At 41.7% G+C, this 18,991-nt stretch overlaps 1 protein-coding gene across 2 annotated transcripts in view; it reads right to left on the bottom strand.

Annotated features, from left to right (window-relative positions):
* Positions 1-18,991, bottom strand: part of LOC102778858 (plexin-A1-like) — a 304,340-nt gene that overhangs the window by 226,275 nt on the left and 59,074 nt on the right. For both annotated transcript variants that reach the window (XM_006785272.3, XM_006785273.3), the window contains exon 3: positions 11,334-11,516. In XM_006785272.3, coding sequence (XP_006785335.2) covers positions 11,334-11,516 — 183 coding nt within the window. The remainder of the gene's footprint in view (positions 1-11,333; positions 11,517-18,991) is intronic.

Genomic DNA, 18,991 nt, shown 5'->3' with positions numbered 1-18,991 from the left:
GCAACAATGTTCTTTGAACAGATAAGACCAAAGTGGATTTATTTGGCTATAATGCACAACATATCAGCAGAAAGACCTTGGGTGCAACCAAACTGTCAACTACGTTTGTGGAGGACTGAAGATTTGGGCCATGAATTCTTCTGTATACTAAAGTATTTCAGAGTCAGACATGAGGTTGTCTATCTTACAGCTAAAAGTTGGCTGAAACAATTATGCATCAGGGCAATGATCCTAAACACAGCAGGAAATCAATATCAGAATGGCTGAAAAAAAAAAAAGAAACAACATGTTGCAATGCCCCAGTCAATGTCCAGACCTCAACGCAACTGAAATGCTGTGGTGGGACTTTGAGAGAGCTGTGCATAAATGAATGCCCACAAACCTCAATAAACTGAACTCTGTAAAGAAGAGTGGTCTAAATTCCCTCTGCCACAATCTCAGACAGATAAAATCATACAGAAAAAGTTATTTGACCCAAAGCTGTCTTTACAAACTACTGGAGTGTGCTTAGTTTTTCATACAACACTTCTGCATTTTGCCTCAGTTCATATTAAATTCAGTTCAGTTTTATTTATACAGCGCCAAATTACAATAACAAGGTGCTTTTTATTGTAAGATAAAGACTCTACAATAATACAGAACCCCAACTATCAGATGACCCCCTATGACCTCGCATTTGGTTACAGTGGGAAGAAAAAACTCCCTTTTAACAGGAAGAAACCTTGAGCAGAACTAGCTTCAGGGATGGGCAGCTATCTGTTGGCGGTGATAGGAGGGAGACAGTAAATAATGACACAGTGTTAATATGTCATGTGTTGTTGTTCATCTGAAACTGTATTTAAATAATTTAGTATATGCTAAGGAACAGATGATTTTTTATTTTCTATCCTCTAAACTAAAATGAATAAATAAAACACTTTTTGCAGTAGAATCTCCAAAACACTAGAAATCCCCCCTCTTTCCCAGAGTGCTTTGCCACATCAAACCAACACACACATAGCCATGCCCCACAATGGCAATCCCAATGTCAGATGCCGCAAAGACTTTATGTGAATAAAAGCCATCTCACAGTTGATAGGTTCAGCTGTAATCTTTCCTTTTGTCTCTTGACACCCACAAAGCCTTCCCACTTATCAAAGATTCATTAGCTCACTAATATATCCATCTAGCTCTCCATGCACATCGCCCGTCCATTAATGCCGAGCCATATTCCTCCAGAGGGAATGCTGAGATAATGCCCTGCTCAAGGACATAGGGGGTAATACATATGAAGTGATAGCCCACCTGGGAATTGAACCTACAACCACAATGGCACATTAGCAGCGACTGCCTCCAATAAGTGATGCAGAACAGTATCATATCAGTCTCCGTCCCGGCAAACATCCTGCTGTTGTATTTCAGATCAGTCTGCCAGCACCAGCGTGCTTCTGGATCACTCCATCCTCATGTCATGCTGCACTGCCTTTGAAGAAAATGGTTTCTCCCCCCTATTTTTCCCCACCTATCGTCTATTTGTCTCAGGTGGAAGCCATTCTAACTCACTGTCCCATTGACTAATTTTCAAACTAATGCACCATCCTTTCAATTTGGTAGTAAAAAAAAGACAGAAAGAAGAAAGTGCGGCCTGTCTCCCTCGAAATACAGTATATAGATGGATACTGTATTTGTTATTTTGAACACTCCATTCTGTTTTGAATATCACGTCCTCTAAATATTTGGCTGGAACATCTCCATTTCTAAGTCTTCTGAAGAACTGGAAAATTGTCTAACATTTTTGATAGACTTCAAAGTTTGCCCTGTCTATTAAGTATCCTTTGTTTGCATTTAAAAATGCCTCATTTAGCTTCATTAAAACTCTTGTCTGTCAAACACATAATCCTGACCTAATCAAATGACGAAAACTTGTATTAAACCTTTAATCGCTCCAAAAGGAGCTGCTCTTAGCCTGACAGAATATGGTTGGGACTGAAGACTACACATTTCACAGAAACATGCTCATTTCTAACAACATATTATATATTCTTGGATACTTTTGGCTTAATGTGATTCACGGTACAAAATAATCCATTTCATTTCATTTATACAGCGCCAAAACACAACAATAGTCGCCTCAAGGTGCTTTATATTGTAAGTTAAAGAGTAATACAAAAAAAATGCTAAATAAGATTATCACTGCTCCAACAATGGCTATACTGTAGGCCCAAAGATGCAATAACCAGTAGTTGCATTAAAACAATTACATTTCAAATAACATCAGCTGGTGCTCGAGTTGCACTACAGACAGTGTAGGCATCAAGTTTCAGTAGTTCTACTTTGTTTTCATTATAGCTAGGTGCTAAATTAATAGATATCTAATATGTTAAATGATATATATATACTGCAAAGACATTACAAATAAAGTGTAATTCATTTAACCAGCCTGCCTTAACCTAAGCAAACACACCTCTAAAGCAGATGCACAATTAGGTCATATAAGTACGAGCTGATGTATGGCTCACTGTTTTATCAGCCTTGTATGTCTTTGAATCTATCTCTGTCTCCTGCTCATAAAAGGCACAACAGAGACAGCTTTTTTTTTTTTTTTTTTGCAGGCTGACGTATACTAATGTACTAATGGATAGAGGAGATAGAGAGGCTGAGGGAGTGGACTAAGGGAATGGTGAGCAGAGGAGAGAAGGACACACACACACATATGCATGCACACACAGATGAGGTGGGACATTCTCATGGGAGGCAGATTTGCGGGCATCCAGCCCACCTCGGTTAGGAGAAAGAGAGCTGAAGGTGACATATAAGCAAGAAGGACAGGGAGCGGAGGGGAAGAGAAAAAGAGAGAGACGGTTGTTGTTGGCAGACAAAGCATAAGGCCCGAAGACAAGGACAGCAGGAAAGTACGGCTCGGAGAATCCAATGATAATTCACTCAAACACTAGCAGCCCTTACAGCTGTAATATTATCTCTGAAGGATTTAAACACTAGTCTTCCCTCAACAGGCTCTAACAGCAGCTCCACACATGCATTTACAGGGACTAGCACACTGCAGCACAAAACACCCATGTATTGACACATTGATGTACCCTTTCATATATATCATGGCAACAAGTGCACACATACACACACACAAACCTAGAGTGTGAATACCTAACTGCTGTTTCAGAAACTCACAAATGAATCATGAATATGGATCTAAACAATGTAATTGTGTATATTTGTGCCGCTTTGAGACAGTAGACCGCAGACGGCATAGGTGAATGAATGAATTCTCTAACACACACACACACACACACACACACACACACACACACACACACACACACACACACACACACACACACACACACACACACGAGGCTTGAGGAAAATCCTGTTGTGTATTCTGAGAAACTAATAGGAATTTATTCCACTAACTTCTACTTAATGGGATAAAGATGGAATTAGAGTGTTCAGGTGTTGTGCTCATCTGCTCATTATGAGTTTGCATCGGAGGGAAGAGGAATGTGTAATCCGCTCACACGCAAACGGGGGGGAAACAGACAGCGGCACGACCCGAAGATTATCAATCATCTCTACCAGCCTGGTGTTTTTGCCATTTAACCAGCCCGAGCAGCCGATGCGCTGCTTCAATCATCGTCTGCCAGTCTAAATGCTAGTGCTAATTAGCATTCACATGCTAAATTACCTCCCATCCCATGTTTCTTGATTAGGCTTAATCATTCTGACAGCTATAGTTTTACCGCTAAGCTTGAAGAGCCAATACATCCGCGGCCATCTCAAACTCTAGGAAGGGGTCCACGGTGCTCTCGTTCACTGAATGCTGGTAGGTGAAGAGCGGATAATGGGCTAAGGACTTTATAAACTATATTGCCAAAAGTATTTGCTCGTCTGGCTTCACACTCATATGGACTTGAGTAACATTGCATTGTTAATCCATAGGGTTTAAGATGATGTCAGCCCATCCTTTGCAGCTATAACTGCTTCAACTCTTCTGGGAAGGCTTTCCACAAGGTTTAGGGGTGTGTTTATGGGAATTTGTGACCATTTGTTCAGAAGTACATTTGTGAGGTCAGACACTGATATTGGACAAAAAGACCTGGATCACAGTCTCCACTCTGATTCGTCCCAATTTGATTGGATTGAGGTCAGGACTTTGTGCAGGCCAGTCAAGTTTTTCCAAACCACTGAATGTTGCGATTGAATCACCAGAAAGTTGACGAGCTCTGTGCTCTATGCACCTCAGTATTCACCAATCCCGCACTGTGATTTTTAACACTTCACCAGTCCCTTCCATGTTGTTATAATACCACTAACAGTTGACTGTGGAATATTTAGTAGTCAGGAAATTTCATGACTGTGACGTGTTGCACAGGTGCCAACCCATCACAGTACCACACTGGAATTCACTGAGCTCCTGAGAGGAACCCATTCTAGTTTGTAGAAGCAGTCTGCATGCCTAGGTGCCTGATTTTATACACCTGTGGCCATAGAAGTGATGGGAACACCTGAATTCAATGATTTAGATGGGTAAGTGAATACTTTGGGCAATATAATGTATGCTTCATTTAAATAGTTTAATTTAAATAGTTTAAATGTATTTTCTCCAATCACTGCTGTTTCCATAAAACACCAGCCTCCACTAAAATAATCATAGAGAAAGGAAATCATTCTGCTGGGAGCTGTTCAGAATTGGAGCACTCAAGAGTCTTAAGTTGTAAAAATAATACACCAGTGTAAACACACCCCATTAAAAGACAGTTTTTCTGCATTGTTAATTTTTTGCAGAACTACTAATGATTGGTTATTCATTATCAGCTATCTTAACGATTATTTGTGGGTGGCTGTGGCTCAGGAGATGGAGTTGACTGTGGGTTGTAGAGGTTGGTGGTTCGCTTCCTCTTTCGAATTGTCAATGTGAAAAGACACGGTACTTAGGTTAAGAAAAGGTACTTGAATGAATGTGTGTGCTTGGGTAAATGAGACTAGCAGGAAAGAATCATACAAGTACCAGTCCATTTACCATTACTTATCTTTCTTTATAGCACAATTGTAAAACAATAACTAAACAATCAGTTATTCCAAAATCTTTTGGCCTTTATTTTGATAGGTTCAGTGAAGAATTGACAGAAAAGGAGAGGGAGAGAGAGAGGGGAAGACATGCAAAGGGTCGCGGGTCAGACTCGAACCTGGGCCGGCCGCTCGCAGCCATCCTGGCATGTGGTCGCCTGCTCATCGCACTGAGCTCATCTTTTTGACCTATGATCCATTTACTGTCAGAAGGTATTTCTTGGTGCCACTCCTGTTATTATAATTCACTGGTGACAGCCATGTGTGACTCACATGCAGAATTGATGATGACTGGTGCTGATGGTGGAGGATGATCTAAAAGAAGAACTGAATGATCTAAAAACAATTTAAAAAAAACTGTTTCCTGGAAGGAAGACAGAAAAGCACACCTTTTCCAAAGACTTTCCAAAAGCTTTCCTGGGACTTTAGAAAGATCACAACTTTATATGAAATGCTTGAGTTGTTGTAGACATTTGGGCATATACACTCTTTGGGAATGATACCCTTTGTCTGTTTTCTGGTCTTTTTACATCTATCTTCCTAAATGTAACAAGGAAGGCACCGCTTTTTAAAGGCATGATAAGTCCCACGGTTTGGAAAGCGCTTGTTATATCTTTATTAATTTATATCACAACTTTTACTTTTAAACTATAAAACCTTGATTTGAAATTCAATACAGCTGGCACAACTACAGTGGAGAACAAAAGCACAGGGTCTTATTGAGAAATGCATTAGAGCAGAAATGTAAACTGGCACAAAGTATATAACAGCATGAAAGTAGCCTCCAGTAAAAGCTGCTTAGGATGCTGTGCAGTGTTAGCCACACTACATAAGAGATGGTGGGCAGATTATGACTCAATTCACGCAGTATACTGCTTATTTATTATCTTCTTAAAGGGTCGATGCCGTTAGGGGGGTGGAATGCTGTTAGCTGGGAGGAGTGAAAAAGTGGACAGGATAGGGTCGTGCACGGTACGTCACCGTCGCATACTGAAAGAGAGCCGAGCACCGTGGAGCATCTCGCTCTAGAGTTGCTTGGGTAACGTCTGAGTGGGACAGATGTAGGATCAAAAGAGCAATGCGGGTGAACTTCTGGTCCACCTCACCAGCTCTGAGATGCCCTGAAGCCTAACCAGTCTCACTTGTCTCCCTGTCTGAAAGCAGTGAAGTGCCAGTGTTATGTCAATCAACTGGTTGGCACAGTTGCCTCGGTAGCGCTGTACTCCAATCAGTCCTGTCACTCAGGCTATCTTCCAAGATAGAAAGGAAAAGGGAAAAGTAATTGGATTTGCTGCTAGCAAGGAAATGATGAAATGACATGAAACCATACCCCTTCACCCACCACACACGTCCGCACACCTATACATTGCTGTGAGTAAATCTCCCTCTTTCTTCCCCTCTCTCTCTCTCCATCTGTCTAGCTTCATCTTTTTGTTTCTGAAATCTGGAAATACTTCAGGCTGTAGAGAGTTTCTTTTCATCTTACCTGATGCGGCAGGAGCACCTTGTTCTCCCAGGTAGACAAAAGAGGAGACGAAATGAGAGGAATGAAAGGATTTCCAGGTTTTTACTGAGATCTGAAGACGGGGTTTTTTAGGATGTTTCTGGCATACGACGCAGAAGGCAGCCCATAGAGCAATTTCGTTCTGTTAAAAACTCAGTGTCCCACCTACACTTTGTCTGCCAACAAAGCAATGTACAGTGGTGTTTAAAAGAAGAAGCTAATCATGTGTGGCTTTGAGGTACAGAGCAAGGACCAAGAACATATACTGCATAAACGCAGTGTGCTGCTGCTAACTGACAGGCCTGGGAGAGGTGAACAGCAGATAGCCAGACTGTCACCATAAAAAAAGACTGCCTCCTATACACAGTATTATATCGCACTGTTTGTTCTGTATCCTAAATCCCACTTTCATCGTGTATCAAACACTGTCTCTCATATCTTTCTTATTTCAACCCTGGTAACATACAGTAAGTATGGGCATGGTCACTGTATAAGAGCTATGAAATCAAATGAGCATCAAATGTAATTATTATAGTCACTTTTGTTCTTTTATGTTTTATTTAGTTTTTTACTATTATTTCATTTTACAATTTATTTTATTCTCTTCTTCCAAGTAAACCGAAGCCTGTGTTTCTTTAATGACACCACAGTAAGTTGCATTATAGTAATCAAATCTGGGGGGTAATATCTGTGTGGATGACCTTCGCTAAAGCGGAATGAAATGAAAGAATAGTTTTAACCTCAGAGCTCAGCTTAAATTGAACAGAACAAGATGGCATGACGTTTAAAAAAAACATGTTTATTAATTAATAAGATCAAACTGAGATCAAGTGACTGACACTGTGATGAGGGCAAGGAGGAGTAAATAAAAGGCAATAATTATTGAGGCAAGACAATATGGAAAGTGTAGTCATTCTGTTTGGCTTCAGTGAGACACTGGCCTCTTTGTTAGGAGCATCCAATCACATGGCAGCATCTCAATGCATTTAGGTATGTAGATATGATCAAGATAAGCTGCTTAAGTTCATCAGAATGGAGAAGAAAGGTGATTCAAGTAACCTTGTTGGTGCCAGAGGTCAGAATGGGCAGACTGCTTTGAACTGAGAGGAAGACAACAGTAACTCAAATAAATACTCGTTACAGCCAAGGTATGCCGAAGAGATTCTCTGAACACATGACACATCAAGCGTAGAAGCAGATGACCTACAGCAGGACAAGACCATGCTGGGTGCCACTGCTGTCGGCTAAGAACAGTACCAACTGAGCATCATTTAAATACTGCAGCCCCCCACATCCATCTCATTGTGACCACAGTGCACACATCACAAAGCTCAATTCATCCCAAATTGGTTTCTTCACCATGACGAGTTCACTACTCAAATGACCTCCACAGTCACCAGATCTCAATCTAATAGAGCACCTTTGACATTTTGTGGAAAGGGAGATTCCTATCATGGATGTCCAGCAGATAAAGCTGCAGCAACTGTGTAATCCTTTCATGTAAATATGGACCACAAACCTCCAAGGGATGTTTCCAGCACTATGTTGAATGGATGCCATAAATAATTAAGGCAGTTCTGCAGGAAAATGGGGTACAGTTTGATATTAGAGAAGTGTACCTGTGTCATCAGCGTAGCCATGGAAGTTCTTGATGTTACTTAGAACCAGTGGAAACATGGAAAACAGGAAATGACACTGGGCCCAGAATGGGTTCCTGTGGAACGCCAGATAATTCCAGGTCCTTTAGAAAAAAAGCTTTTCTGATTGTGCCAGAGGCTGAGCTAACGTGGAGAGGAGATCATTCTCAGTGCTATGAAGAGTAGCATTTAGTAAATCAGTCAAAAAAAGATATGTTTCAATAAAAACACAGCTAGTTCAGCCAGAGCCTGGTCTGAAATGACTTAATACACTCAGGCTGAGGGAGGGACCTTCAAAACACTAAGAACCTAATCACGGTCCCACAGCTCCATTAAGTATCAAAGAGAGCTTTCACTTTGACACACGGCCCTTAATCAGCGGTTCACTTCCATCAAAAATATTCTATATAAATACGTCTCAAAGGTGAAAACCGGAGTCAGCAAGGTCGGCTAATAAAGCAGAGTTAGTTCTTACAGGCACAGTCAGAACCTGTAAAGAAGAAAGCCAGCGGCCCACGAGCAAGGCTACTGTTTTTTTTACACATACATGCCACGTGTTTAGCCAGTCATGACATTTTGATTAGTTTTGCTGATGAAAGGCAGCATAGATTAACCCTGGCTTATGTCATAGCTCTCTTTCTCCCTCACACACACACAAACCTGTACCAACGCTTATCCAATGAACTGGCTCCATTTAAGATCTACACCACTGATTATATATTCATAGATCAATCAATACAGAGTCTAGCAGCCGGGACACGTCCACGGAGGCAGACACACACACACAACAACAGTCACACTGCAGGAATTTTAATGAGCAGGAGCGTGTGTGTATGTGCGTGCATGCGTGTGTGTGTGTGTACATCAATACAATGCAGCTTTACATTTCATTAGGCCAAGGAGCACAGTTTAACTTCCAATGAATAGCAATAAAACCACACGGCCTGTAACCATCTCTCTCCATCTGCTGCCTCAGCTTCGCTTTCTTTCCCTCCCTCGTTCTAATCCCAGTCCTATTCCCCTCTCCCTCGCCCCAGAATTTATTTTTGCACAAATCAAGTTCAGCCATTAAACAGCTGTTCTCCAATTTAGCCAAAAAGACCTTATTTAAACCTAAAACGAATCACTTCCTGTGCGAGGAAAGCCTTAGCGGGCACGGGCTAATGAAAAAGCCCAATAACCCGGCTGTAGCTTGAATTGCTGTTGATTTATAGTGATTGTCATCCCGTCTCGCCATTATCCCGCTCATATAGACAACAGCATTTTAATGCAGCATCTGCATTGATCTGTGTGCGAGGACACTGGCAGCCTCCACCCCGCCATATTCACCTTCCTTCCTCCATCCCCAAAGCACAGGAAGACACGGCGGCTGAGAGGAAATGGGATTCCGATCAGCGGGATATCATCCAGGATCTGCTGATCCCCACAGTCTCAGCGCACATACAAATCATCTGTCTGCACAACCGCAGACACAGTCCAAGGGGTCAGGCTGCAAGGACTAGCGGGCTAGGTTTCAGTCGACTTAGCAAAACTCAAGTGACAGGAAGCTGTGTAAGGAGGCGTGTGTGGGTCTGTGTGAGAGTGTGCGCATAGTATCAAAGCCTATATAAAAGCAGTCGACAGCAGCGTCGCAAAGGCTGTTCCTCAGGCTGCGGAAACACACAGGCCTCCTGCTTAAGCTGTCAAATATGTGTCTAAAACTGCAGCAGCTGAATCTTTAAAATATCTGAGTTGAGCTTAATGGGACGCGACAAAAAGTAAAATGCAAACTTAAAGACGTCGCCCACTGAAATAAAAATAAAAAAATAGACATCAGCAGCTGCAAAATGATGCTTGTCTACTAAAAGAAATGTCTGAATCTTCATAAAGCTCAATGCGACGCAGAGTGAAATGCCAATCTAACATTTCTTTTCATTTACTTTGTGTGTGTATGCACTTTTTATCTTCACCTGAGTGTATTTATTCAGCCTCAGTAGTATTGGTGACACAGACTCACTCCTATGAGGAACAGGGGGAGAAAAGAGAAAGTATAGCTAAGGCTCAGGAGCAGCTGACTGGCACAGGCACCATGCAATCCACTCCAGACGGGTACTTCAGGAGCACACATATTATAGACCCACAGGTGCACGCACACATGTACACAAAGAAATAGCGTGGTGTTCTTATGCTGAACACGGCAGGAAATTACTGCTAGCCTGTGACTGAGCACAGGCACACGCAAAGCACAGGTTTCCTTCATCCGTCCCTTCACCGGAGGTACTCAGGAGACACATAAAAATCATCTGCACCCACCTTATAGCCACTCAGACACTCTCACTGGCTTTTGACAATCCTGTGACTAGACCACAAAAGAACACTCAGCAAGATAAAAACCACACAGCTCCAGTTTGTCTAGCAGTACGAGCTCCACTCTGTACATCCTCCACAAAGACACACACACACACACAAGCTCGCTCTGCAGGAGAAAACTCACTTCTCCAGAAACTGCTGCTTTACTTTTTTTTTTATGTATATGTCTTATTTGGTATGTCTCAAAAGCATTCAGTGACAATGGCAAATCACTGAAAAGCTATTTCAAAATAAAACAAGCACAAAATGCCATTAAAGACACAGAATATATATATATATATATATATATATATATATATATATATATATATATATATATATATATATATATATATATATATATATATATACACTGAGCGCTGATGATAAAACCATTTGTCAGCGATGCCAAAACCAATGACCACTGAAAATACATCAGAAAATGACAGAAAATTGCTTCATAGTGAAAATGCTTTTCTATAGTCCATGAAACACGCATACTCATGCAGTATACACACACACACACACACGCACACACACACACAAGCCCTGCACTCTTACCAGAGCCTTTAAATCCCCCTTGTAGTCACATTTTGTTAGTTTCCTTTCACACCACACCACTGTCAGGTGAAATGTTTGTATCTGATCGGTTTTTTTTCTTTTTATAGAATGCATATGTGGTGAGACCTGAAAAGCTTTGAGCCAAATCACACTGAAGCATCACTGAGTTTTGTCTTTGCGAAGAGTCTCTGTGTTAAACGGATCTGCGAGGATGCAAAAGTGCTTCGGAAACTCCAGCCTACCTTCTTTATGCGTCCGCTACGAGTGCCCGTGAACGCCACTGTGTTGCCGCGGTAATCATAAGCAGCCACGGAGGTCATGCCGTCGTCCTTGTCCACATAAAGCGGGATGCCCTCGATGGCGGTGGTGCCCCCTAGAGGCTGGTTGAAGTCCTGGCCGCAGAAGTTGTCGTCTATCTGTAACGGCTGTACAGAGAGGGGGGGTGGAGAGGGAGAGAAAGCCATTAACTCAACCATTAACACTTTCTAAATCCCTTCTCTTGTTAAACTAACATTAATTCTTAAAGAAGGAGGAGGATTTCAATCCCTCCAGCACTTAGCAGAAATTTTATGGTTCCTGGAGTGAAGCCAAGCCATGGCAGATTTACTGAGAAAATGGTATAAAATTATTGGATGTCACTGGAGAAATTGACTCCAGTTTCCTGAACTTCTCTTTTTTTGTTTTGAGATGTTGTTGTAAGTGGCAGACACAAGGCTGACAGGGATGTTTGTATCTCATTAAGGGCAAAAAGCCACACAAAGCCAGTTCATGCCTCTGTGTTTGGTGTGTTTCCTTCCATTACAGGCTTTGATTATTTCATTGTATGTGATGTCAAACTAAGTAATTAAGTATCTCAGTACGGCCTGAATGGATGAACAGTTGATTGCTAATGTTTAAAATATTGATCTCTTACTGCTTTGCCAGTGTTGTTTCTATCAGTAGACAAGCCAATACAACAAGTAAATCAAATGGAGTAAGCATAAACACGGAGGGGAGGGTGAATACATGAGCAGGACACTGGAGGAGGGAAATGACAGGAAGTAAATTATAGGTCAGATTAGCATATCATAATCAATGTGTCTTGTATAGCCTCGTCGCTACACTGATATGTTGATATGCCAAGCCTGATTTATGAATACGGCGCAAGTGGAAAGGTGAGTCTGTGTAACAGGCATGTCATTAAAACCATGTGTCACATCACAAGGTTCACCTTATTCTGACATGCGTAACGGTGATGATCAGCATATGCACCACTACTGTAACATCACACGCGCTGAGAAGCACGCTGAGAAAGACACACACACACACATCTAGACAGAAGTTCATCTTAAAAAAACCCACTATTCAGTTCAATTCAGTTTTATCGATAAAGCGTCAAATCACAACAACAGTCACCTCAGCGTGCTTTATACTTTATACTTGGCGACAGTGGGAACGAAGAACTCCTATATGCTGCAACCGGTGGAGGGGGAAGTAATGCTAGAAACAATGCACCAACCAAAAACATTGGTGCACTTTGAAGGAATGTAATGCAAGTATCTGGCAGCTAATAATTTTCTGTGTGGCTAAATGTATTAGTTTGTATTCCAATTACTAGCACTAATTAGTAGGTATCTGTCAGTGATGCACCTAAACTGTCTATGGATACTAACCAAGCCTGCCAATATTACCTCATTAACCTTGTTCATTTTTGACCCAATTCTTCACAGCTTCCTGTGTCTCTGAAGGGACAGCATGAATAAAAGTAAGAACATATTAGCTTTTCTTCTCTCACCCATGAGTTTGTCTTACTTTATACAAGACGCTGTTAGCTAGATCCAGGTACTCTGGCTTCCTTTCACAGTCCAAACGCGTGCAGTTAGTGGAGTTAGTGGAGTTGTACTGCTGGGGACGTGTCTAGCGTGTACCCCCCACCCCCGTGATCCTGAATTGTATAACCCTTTCACGCATAGTTGTCACTACAGTGGACAGCTATTCAAAGACTGTTTTCTGCACATAAACCACTACATTGGACACTGATGTGTCACTCCATACCCTGCCACCCACTCCAAAGGTGATGTTGTCCACCTAATTGGACATGTAAAAAAACTCTTTGAAAAGTACATGTTTAAAAAATTAAGTTCAAAAATCTTTTTTCATGCCTAAAGATGAATAAAAATACTTAAGAAAAAAATCTGGATTGAGGTTGTCATAATTCATGCATGAAAGGGATAATTAGAAAAAAATGGATAGACGGATGTTAGCTAGTTATTTGCTTCTGCTACTTGTTCATTTTTGTCCAGATAGTCAGCCTCATCAGTATCATGGATGTGCAACTGAACCACCAGGCATCTGCCCTTGACTGCCACCCAACACGCATCACACCTGAGCCCTACACCACCTCCTGTGGTTGATGAGCCCACAGAGGATGGCTGGGGAGAGGCAGGTCTGAGCTTCTCTGCTTAGGCTGCTGGACCTGCGACCTGGTCACAGGATGAGCATCAGAAAATAGGCAGATGAAAGGATGGATGTCCACTTTTGGGTACACAAAGTATAATCATTTGCCTAAAAAAATGTAAAAACCTCTGGTGATATTTAAATCATCCTGCCTCAAAACACAGAGGGACATATTGACAGTGACGCACGGATGTAATGCACTGTGTACACGCACAGACCCAACTGAACACAAGAACAATAATAAAAGAGAGGAAAAAAGCAACATATCAATACATGCACAAAGAAGAACAATGCGCACACTCTCACACATAAACACACACGATGACGATTAAGCCTCCCACACCACACAAATTAACATGCCAGCTTTCTCTTGTTCATTACAAGACGTATCGTCTCTATAGAGACTAATCAATCAACCCCACCCCTCCAAAACAGCAAAGCTGTCAGGGAGCGTGCGTTTGTGTGTGAGGTAGCGAGGTTAAAAAAGAAAAAAGAAAAAAGGGGGGCTGAGAAAAATGCCTGTGGCGGTCATTGTCTGCCTTCTACCAGACTTTCAAAGGCAGCCAGAAACATGGCAAAGTTTAACTTCAGTGAACAAAGACACAAAGTGACAAAGTGAGTGAGAGAAGGGAGAGAGGGAGGGACACACACAACAGCTTTGGCTTTTGTATGATTTACATAAACATGTTCTCAATTTTGGAGCTGCTCTGCGAGAAAAAGAGGGCAAAGAGAGACAAACAGGATGAAGAAAAGGGAAAAGGAAAAAAAGCAAGCGAGGCGATGCAGAGAAGATGAAGACAGATATGAAGGTGCGGGAGAGAAGGAAATTAAAAAAGGAGAAGTGAATTACAGAGGGGGACAGAGGGGGAAGTGGCAGGAGGAGAGGGAAGAAGGAGAAAGAGAGAATGGACACAGACGGTCACGGCTCAGTGACAGTGTGAACCCTGGCCTTGGGTCTCTGCCACACAGTTTGCCCTGATAAAGACAGCAGAACTAGACCTCCATTCATTTCTTTCACTCACTTCCTTTTTTCCTTTTTTCCTTTTCCTCTATTCTAGTTTCTCCTCACCCTGCTTATCCTCCTCTACTTCCCTCTTGTCCCTTATCTTCCTTCAAATACTTCCCTCGTAGCTTTTCTTTTTCACAGGAACTGGCCTTTGGGAAATCTTGTCTGTCTCTGAAGGATGCCCCCCCCCTCACAAGCCTGCAGCTTTTCGAGACCACATTTTCTTCCTTCTTTCCTGTAACAGCATTATCAGAACGATGATCTACTGTTACAATAATTAACTGAATGCACTTGTAAAGGGTCAGAGGAATGACCTATGTGTCAGAAGCAGTGCTAGTAAATAGTAACGCATATTAAAACCATCAGCTGTCTTTCGCGCAAGCCCAAAGTTTAACCTGATGCCCATGTAGGAACTGTTTATCATAGCAGCTTATAATAGCATCATTTAGTCTGGATTTATTTATGCTGGGCGGCCCATACTTGTAAACTAATCTGATGAATTCCCAGTGTCTGTCAAGCTCGCGCACACAGAAGCGAGATCACCATCTTCCCAGCGCTGTTGTCGGCATGCTGAGGACGCTAATGGTTTGTTATGTTTAGCTTGACTTGCATCATTACCATAGAGTCAACAGCTCAGATTGAGGCACAGTGGAGCGTTCAGTCGACGTGTTTTCACTGCAGACAAATGTGGCCTCACACAGACCTGACATCTGCTAGCTGTTGTGTGCCTTGTAGACATGTAATTCCTATAGTCTGCCTACTTTATCATTCCTCCGCAGCTACTCATTAAGGGGAAGCCGAAGCATTTCCAGCCACCAATATGAAAGTGACTTAAGAGCCTAATTAAAGCATAATAATGCGCATGTTACAACACCACGAGGGAAGAAAAAGAGAAATCCTCACACACATTTAATTATTTAGACTTCAGTCGTTAATGCTACAGAGCATACTGTGACTCCATTCATACTAAGCTAAAAGTCTCTTTAATCGATATAGTTATGTATCGGGTGTCGGTGCATCATCAGTTTTTCAAACTGTAACTAATCAAAGGTCAACAGAAATGCTAGCTTACAGGGTCTGTCCGCTATGAGGGTTTCATGGCTTCACGTTATGATGGAAATGAGTCTGACGTTCATATTTAAATGATCGTCTGCTTGTACCCACCAATACATTAACAGTAGAAGCTATCAGTAAAGAGCAACACTGTGCTGCTTTGCAGCTGATGGATGCCAAGCTTATAAAAAATGCCTTTTTAAAAAGAATGTCTTCAAGGCTGAAACACAACAACAGCGACCACTCGGGAAGTATTGTATGTGCTCCTATAGCATCAGTTATAACAAAACTGTGTTTTACACGCGCTTAAAAGAGCATTAGCTGCTAGCAGTTTGAATATGCCATCATAATAATCTGATGTTTGCTATGTCTGCAGACGTCAGATTATTATAATTACATACTGCGGGTTTTTCCTGCGTGTCTTATTTCACTCCCATGTGTACTTTAAGATTGTCACTGTCCTCCATACATGCAGTGGATCTTTCATGTTTAACTTCATGTTAATTTAGGTTTAATCTGCTATCCCTACCTGGACGATTACACCACACTTTGTGTAAATCAGTGCAACGATCCTTCACTTGTGCCTAACATAAGGTGACCTGCTGTAGTCTTTTATTAGTGCATTTATAGGCTCTGTATAGCTTGTCCCTGTTGGCCTGGTGGACCTCTGACCATGCTATTAATATTACTAGCTATAGCTCATACTCGGGACACTGTACATAGCATTATTACACACAAGCACACACCTTTGTTCTATTTCCAGGGGGTTAGACAAGGACAGAGTCCCCTGTGTTGTCCTTACCAAAGACCTCTGCTGTACACAGGCACTCGCTGGCCCCTGGCAACACGCACACACACAGACACACACAGACCCCTGCCAAACTCTTGCTGGGTGAATGATGATGGGGTGAAGAGGGAAAGAGTGGGGCAAGTGAGATAAGGGGAAAAGGAAAGGAGATGGAGAGAGGGGGGAAAAGGACAGAAGAGGGAAGATAGGGAGGAGAGACATGGGGGACGGCTCAGGGGTCAACAGCACTCTTGTCGCCACTAATGAGCCTCAAGCCAGGAAGACAGACACAGAGAGAGTTTAGATTCAGCCCTGTAAACTGCCTATTAACTATGGGAGAGAGAAAAAAACAGCAGAGACCATACTGTGGTTCGAAAGTATGCAGCACTGGGAAGAACATGTTACCAACTTCACCACAGCTACAGTGAACCCATCCACCTCCCGACCACACACACACACACACACACACACAATCACAAATCGTAAAACAACTATTCCACTTCTGTTTGTCGTTTGCCTTTTTTTCCTGACTCCTCACTTACAAGTACTTTGTCTGCAGACTTAAGGCTGCAGCATCTGCTTTGGCTCAAATACTTGTATTTAAAATGTGTATTTCAATGTCACACATAGTGAAAAATATCTGGCAAGCATACTTTAGAAAACATCGATTTTGAAGATCAAACAAAAGTTGATGCGGGGTGTAGGTATATTTGTTCTTTCAGGTCTGCTTTTACAGCAGCAGGTTCTGTGTAATTCACGGTGGACGTAGCAGGATCACTATATGCAACATAATCAGCGCAGTGTGCTTTCTCCTTCCTGAAGAAGCCTGTCCTGAAGCTTTTCCCTCAAATATGTTAGAATGAGATTCACATTGCAGTGGTAAACAGTCGGCTCTCCTATAGAGAAAATAGGGATTCTTAAAAAACTCATTTTACAACTTTTATTACTGTGCCAATGGTACTTTCAGATTCCTGATAGACTCTTGTAACAATTTACATGAAAAAAAAAGAAAAGAAAATCCATCTACTGCTTAACAAAAAGACTCTTAATGCATTTCTCTTTCCTGTCTAGGTAGTAATTGGCAACAATCTTTGTTTGGATGAAAAAAAAGAAACAAGTTCAAAAAGTAATCATATTTATCTTGTGCAGCAGACTGAGTAGTTTCTGAAATTACCTTCAGAATAACTACGTTTTGTTAAATAAACTTTAAACTGGGTTTTTCAAAAGTTGCGAGGAGAAAAAAAAAAGTATTTGCTGTTCGGAGAAATGCATGTTTATAGATTTGGAATGCTAATAAATGAGAAGCAGCAGTCGGGGTGAGCTACAGCCAACCTCTGAAGCATGGAGAACAGCTCCTTTGCTATGACTTTCCATTGATTTACTCTAAGGAAATTTTTATTCGCAGCTGGTCATTAAGTGCCGGGGGAATGTGCTGCGCTAGGCTTAGGTTCTTCTCTATTTGTGCCCGTTTGGGTTGACCAGCATTTGAATGTGTCGTCTACATAACTGGCTCAATTTCAGCCACGTGCCGACCCTTTTAAGCTAAATCTAAAAGCAGGCGCATGGGTAATTGTTTTTCCCATAGACTGTAAATAAACAACGGACACAGCTCACTCACTGGTTAGCAAAGTCGTGTTGCAAAACGTCAAGCTGAGCATTTTTGCCACTGAACTGACTAAAGCGACGAAGTCCTTAAGAAATGTTTCTTGAGGTCATAGGTCAAGTGAGTTGTAGTATTGTTTTCCCTTTAACTTCTATATTTTGAGGCTTCTTTTTGCAACCCCACGACTGCCCTCTGCCGTCCATTACAACAATTCAGTTTTGAGGAACTTTCACATTGGATTTACTTCCCCAGAAGCGACATTCATCTTTTATATATAGTCTAATCCCGGTCTTCCAAGAATCTGTTTAAGGTGAGGAAACTTTTTGTTTACTGATGGTGTGTTAAATATGTGCACTAGTCTCCTCCCCACTCTCTGTCACGCTCTTTAGTTCTCTGAGTAACATACTGAGGCTATGTCCACACGTACCCGGGTATTTTTGAAAACGCAGATTTTTCCACACGTAAACGGCGTTTTCGGTCACTGAAAATGGAGATTTTTAAAAACTATGGCCAGGGTGGATATTTTTGAAAACTCCATTTTTGCATTTACATGTGGACGAGAAAAACGGAGAAAACGGAGAAAACGCAGCGTCACACTGTGCGCCACGTTATTGTTTCGGTGAAATAAATTTCTACAATACTATTACTGTTAATTGTACTCTCTGCAGTGTTTAAATGCTTACATATACACACACAGTTACTGTCCCTCCACACATACGACTCGGTTCTGCTTCTATGCCCCAGCTTTGTTTACTTTTTCCCACCGAGGCTTCTAGACTTCTGATTGGCCAACATTTCGACACGGTTTCTACACCTGTTGCTTTGGCATGTTCCTAGCAGCGTTTTCCTTCATTTCTGCCTTTACGTGTGGACGGGATTATTTTTTAAAACGAAAACGGAAAATCTCAGTTTTCAAAAATACCCGTGGACGTGTGGACGTAGCCTGAGAGTGAAAGAGTCAACTGTCTAATCAACTTAAATTGTGAGCAGATTGTCTTTTTCCAATTTGACTCAT

Source organism: Neolamprologus brichardi, chromosome 20, assembly GCF_056152115.1.
Source record: "Neolamprologus brichardi isolate AB-2024 chromosome 20, ASM5615211v1, whole genome shotgun sequence".
Taxonomy (NCBI): Eukaryota; Metazoa; Chordata; class Actinopteri; order Cichliformes; family Cichlidae; genus Neolamprologus; species Neolamprologus brichardi.
Note: the sequence above shows the minus strand (reverse complement) of the source record. Positions and strands in the feature narration are given on the sequence as shown.